The 5,584-nt window shown below is 46.5% G+C and overlaps 1 protein-coding gene across 1 annotated transcript; it reads right to left on the reverse strand.

The window, feature by feature from the left end:
• Window positions 1-1,574: 1,574 nt before the first annotated feature.
• V1508DRAFT_447244 (uncharacterized protein) lies at window positions 1,575-4,693 on the reverse strand (the record flags this gene model as incomplete). Its single annotated transcript, XM_066942445.1, has 3 exons — window positions 1,575-2,599; window positions 2,653-4,071; window positions 4,130-4,693. 3 exons carry the CDS (start codon window positions 4,691-4,693, stop codon window positions 1,778-1,780), a joined length of 2,805 nt encoding a protein of 934 aa, XP_066791978.1. The 3' UTR covers window positions 1,575-1,777.
• Window positions 4,694-5,584: the final 891 nt, after the last annotated feature.

Below are 5,584 nucleotides of genomic sequence, written 5' to 3' on the forward strand. Positions count from 1 at the left end.
CACAGCCTAAATGATCTCAGAACTACGCAGAACGTTTACAGCTCCGACATGGAAATGGATGTCCAGTAGTATTATCGGGTGAGATCGCAAATTATTGATGTCTGACGGCGAAGCGATGACTATCCGAGAGAAACCGCGCCAAGTAAGCTAGGTTAGAACTATCTATAAGCAAATTCTATTAGGCTTGGAATTTCTACATATGCGAGGCATCATTCACAGCGGTATACTTGCATTTCGAGGAGATGGAACGAATGTAGACGGCAATTGCTAACATGCCTATAGATCTGCAGCTAGCTAATATCATGTTCTCAGTTGTCGGTACTACGTCCGGAGGTATCTCGCTGCCACCCCCTGAATACAGTCCGTCAAGTGGCTCCAAGGTGTCGAGGCCGATGATAGTGCCCCGCGATATCTGATGCCCTCACAAAAACCTCGTGGGATGCTGGACGATGCAGACTTCTCTACACTCTTGGTTAAAATTGGAGATATGGGTGGAGGTAACGCTGAGTTTACCTGACATCCAATTGTTGAGCACTGAACACCATAATAGCTATCTACAGCGGACAGTATGATCAGCGCCCAGTAATACCAGCGGCTCTACGCGCACCTGAGTTAATTCGCGGAGACACCTGGGATGCTAGTATAGACATTTGGACTTTGGGCTGCTTAGTATGTTTTCCTTTTAAAACCCCAGCAGTTTTAATCATCTAATCCTTTGAATTACCACAAACGAGTCTCTCTTTCCTGTTGAGACTTTTGGCATGAATGGCGAGCAGATTAACGAAATGCACGAAATATTTTTACATCAGATCGACAACGATCATTATTTTACTACTTATCTGAGTAAGAGGCTGCCAGCTGACTTCGGCGTTGAAAATACATAGCAACTTGCGTCATTCCTTTTGTCGATGCTACAGCGACTTCCTCGAGAAGGAAAGTCGACTACTGAGTTACTTGTCCACCCCTTCCTACTTGGAAAGCTTGTAGTCAGGGGACTTCGCCTGAGCGTCACGTTACCTGAGCTTCAGTGCTTAGCTCTCAGTAGGAGAATCGGTAAACCCAACGCAAAGGAAATCTCAAGCGAAGTGATGTTTAGGCTGGCAAGTCAGTCAAACCCAGGCTATGTGAAGCTGCAGAGGACGGTAGCACTGGCTTGATGACGCCCGGACTTGATCGTTTTTGAGGGACTTGGACTCCATGTACAATCAGGAGAAGAAAAGATACGGGAGGCCAAGATTCAACTACGGTTCGAACTTGCGGTATACTATGTCTGGCAGAGAGGAGCCATCTTGATATGAATGGAATACCTTGTGCCAAGCAGCAACATGATAGTTCCTGCGAGGACCAGCTCAGGGATATAGCGCGAAGCATGGAATAAGGAATTATACTGAAGAGTCAATGGTAGCTTTAATTATTTCAAGGGGTTGCCAAAATGCACTATAAAACGTTGTTGCTCATGACGCGGTTCATTAGTATGTGCTTTTTTCGTCTAGTTTCAAACTAAGTAGTCGGCTAAACGAATATACAAAGTTGTTGACCAGTCTGCCTTGGAAAAAGGATCTTTTTTAGAAATTCCAGCAGGTACGAACGGGTACTGAAAATTATTTACAAAATGGTTGTGTCAGATAGGTTAGGGAAAAAGTCGGTAAATTTGGGGTGAAATAGCTAGACGTAATGTTCAAGGGTAGGATGAAAGTGAAATCTAGTTTTCGGTTTCTGTTCAGCGCAACTACAAATACCAACAGCTACCGTAGATTGTATTATACAAAAATAAGTTTTAAATCCTCCTCGCTCGGTGATCAGCTCGATTCGCACCGTCACTACCAACTCGTTCCCGTCCTCTTCCTCGTCCGGGACCACCAAAACCACCCCGCCCGCCGCGGCCTCCCGCCCCGGTTCTCGCCTCTGCAACAGTAACACTTAATACCCGATCTCCAGCCTTCGTCAAATCCAATTCCAGTGCTTTCTTCGCATCTTCCACGCTCTCAAACGAGACGAATCCGAAACCTTGGTGTGTATGAAACAACTCGTCTTTGCTGGGCAAATGCACGCGCTCAAGAGGACCGTATTTCTCAAACATTTTGTGAATTTCAGGTTCCTTTATCGAGATAGGAATGTTCCGGATGAACAGTTCGCGACCTTCGTATACAGCACCCTGACGATGATGTTTCTGTGACGGGTCACTGATTTTGACGACTAGTTTCCGTGCCTTGGTTTTGTGCTCTGCATCAGTCGACGAGATCGGTGGTGCGGGCGAGCCGTCAAGTGCCTGCTGAGCGGCATGCGCTTCCTCTGGCCGTTTATACTGTAAATAACAAAATCGCCGTTTATTGTTAACCGTGAGTGACGGAAACCTGATGTCGACAATTTCCCCAAACGGCGCGAAGATCGACCGAATATACTCCTCATCTGCGGCAGACGGAAAATTCGTAATCCAGAGCGTGGTCTCCACCCCCACGCGGACACTAATAGTATGCCCATCCAATGTCTTTTGATCGCGGGTCTGGGCAGCGAGCACGTCTTCTGCAGTTTCGAATTCTATGGTCGCAGTAGCTAACGCGTCGTTGGTTACAAGCTTCAGACTCTTTATCTCGCCACACTTATCCACATTAGTATCCCTTGTCCTAGCGCAAGCAACAGAACACTACTTACATCTTTGAAGAAATTGGCCACTTTCTGTTCAGTGACTTCCCTCCCTAGACCTTCGACAATGACAGTACTATGTTCACGATCTCTGGCCCGCGCCGTAATTTCTGACGACGTCTTGGCTTTCTTAGGATTTGCTTTCTCTAGCTCGTCATCTTGTTCCTTCCGCTTTGATGTCTTGCTCTCATCGTTCGTATCAGAGTTACCTGCAACAGGTGCTACGAAGTCGGCCTCGCCGTTTGTAGCCTTATCTTCTTTCTTAGAGCGCTCCGGCTGTTGCTGGTCCTGAGCGGCTTCAATAGCCCGCCGTCGCTGCACAGCCCTCATCAGTTTCTTGACTTTGATCTCAGCTTTTTCCATTGAAAACGCAGATCCATGATCCCGCTCAAATTCTAGCAATGCTTCGCATATTCGCTCCGGCGAGTCTAAACTTTTAATCCCGACAGCTGACTCCAGAACTCCCGCAGGCGTGAGCACGTCCCCGCTTCCCAGAGACACACTCTTCTCCCAATCAAACCACCGAAGCCAGAAGACTGCTTCCCGTGCGTGTTTCCTGGATAGGTCCTGCCATTGCTGCCTAGCCTTGGCGATCTCACCTTGCTGCGTCAAAACTGTAATGTACATCCTCGGCAGAACATACGTCTGGTCCTTCCGATTCTTGCTTGGGAACGTCTGCTCAAAATCGGCCATGGCCGCCTCAACTTGTTCACCCAGCATCAGACTCCTTTCACGCTCATCTAGACCAGCGGCGTATTTCCGACGAAGATAAGAGATCCATGCCGCCGCGGCCGTACTGTATTCATCTGCATTCGCGCTCAACAAGCCGGTCGCGAAAGCACGGTCTTTTGTTTCCTCAATTAATTCAGAAGTTGACTTAAAGCGCTCACGTGTGCGTATCAGGTGTGCCCATAAGATTCCTGATTTTGGGCACGCTTTGACTGCACGCTCCAAAACTGCATCGATTGTCGTGAATGGAAAGTTTTGGTCGAGGAGATACAACGTGTAGTTATCCCAGATGGCCGGGACTGTCGCGGAACACTTGATCGCGCGCTCATATAGCACTCTGGGAATCTCGGGATAGAATTGCTTCTTTGGACGGTTGACCGCAACGTCGATATATTGAGCCCACACATTAACGTCATTCGGAGCTGTTGCAAGGTAATCTTCGTACGGTTGAAATTCTGCGAGTAGTTTCCTTGTATCAGAGACTACCTTATTGGCTGCAATTAGTTCCTTTTCATATATTTGGTTCTCATGTTGTGTGATGAAAGATGAGAAGTCTGCGAAAGTTTGGTCAATTGTCGCATGTGGAACTTTGAATCGGGCCAGGTAGTATCGTTTCAAGAGCGCGATGTTATCGGGAGTTGGATTAGCTTGCAGATCCCGTAATTTCAGGTCTCGGTATATGTTCCATAGTTCATGGCTCTATTAGCAATATTAGAATGTCTCCTGCCAGAGATCTCACTAAACTAGTTTAACTCACATCAGGAATCGAATACCCGGTCGCGTTCACGGCATCAACCAAAACACTTTCTAACGTACCTTTCTCAAACATACTCAGCTCTGCGGCCTTCCCTTCCTTCTTCTCTCTTTCGTGTTCATTCATTATGAATTCCACGTATCGTTTCCATAAAGGCACCGATAATAAGTCAATGACGCTTCGCGCATGGAGTTCCAGCATCTTAATAGTATCTTCGTCATCGTACAGCCCTCCACTCATATTTGCCTTTTCTTCGCGTGCTCTTGTCTCGTCGTCAATCCATTCGTGCCAAAACTGTTCGTCCATGAGAAAGAACCCAGCCATTCGCTGTCGCGCATCACGTAACTCGTCATCGAGAGCTCCCGGGCCAGCCTTCTTAAGTAGCTTAAGCAATTCGACATGATTGCCAAATTTGTACGGTGCGGTCGCAACAGCTTCAATAAGCGTGCCTAGCCTTTCAGCATCATCTTCTGTGAAGAGCGTGTCATCGTCAACTAAATCTTGGCTGTTTTTGTCTTCTATAGGTGACGGTTGTGGCTGTTGCTCTTTTGACGCATCTTCTGACATCTTGGGCGATTGATCCCGGATTCTGCTGTTAAAATAAAGATCCCAGTCTCGCTCTATATGAATTCTGGGTCATGTGTTTGGGTCTAAAAGACTTAGGAGTTTGCGGTGTTCTAGACTCAGATCAATGTGCCGACGCGATGAGAAGGCAGTAGCAGACCTAACCTAACCTCCAGATCAATCTTGTGGTTCACGACCTTTTAGTCCATGGTGACATTTGAATGCCCATGAGGTCGAGAAACGACTCTCAAGAGCACACATTCCTGGCTGTCCTATTACCAAAAGAGCAGTTTTAAACGAGCGAATTATTTATTTACGATCACTACTCCAAAATGATCAGGACTAACATACATCTAATTCGACGCCAATTCTCATGAAGAGTAAGATACCAATTAGGATGATAGCGATTAAGAACGACCAAATACACTGATGTGTGCTTACAAGCAGATTATAAGAATATAACCTTAGGTACAAGCGACGCAATTCAAGTACGGAAGGTTAGCAGCTTCCTGAAGAAACATCATTTCCAATCAACAGTCTTTCTCAATGAACTTCTCTTTCTTTATCTTATTTATCGGACTTCTCGATCTTTTAAATAACCTCCGTTAGGAGCCATAGATTGCCATGGATCTGGCAGCTATCCCGTGAAACAGATTATCACCGCCGCGCATCATCGCTCACTGGACAGGCGACCCAAATTAAAATCCCCGCACCCTGGGTTGGGTGTAGTTTACGCATGATTCAAATGCTGCCCATATATCTACGAACATAACTCAAAGGGAAGCGGAAGAACTTGTCCTACACCTTGCAAGCCTAGACAAGGGGGAAGCTTTAATGCCAAATATAGTAACTTTTCGTCCTAGATACAACAAAATCCCTTAAGCACAATGAATA

This window comes from Lipomyces doorenjongii (assembly GCF_038497915.1).
Source record: "Lipomyces doorenjongii strain NRRL Y-27504 unplaced genomic scaffold V1508scaffold_224, whole genome shotgun sequence".
NCBI classification, from domain to species: domain Eukaryota; kingdom Fungi; phylum Ascomycota; class Lipomycetes; order Lipomycetales; family Lipomycetaceae; genus Lipomyces; species Lipomyces doorenjongii.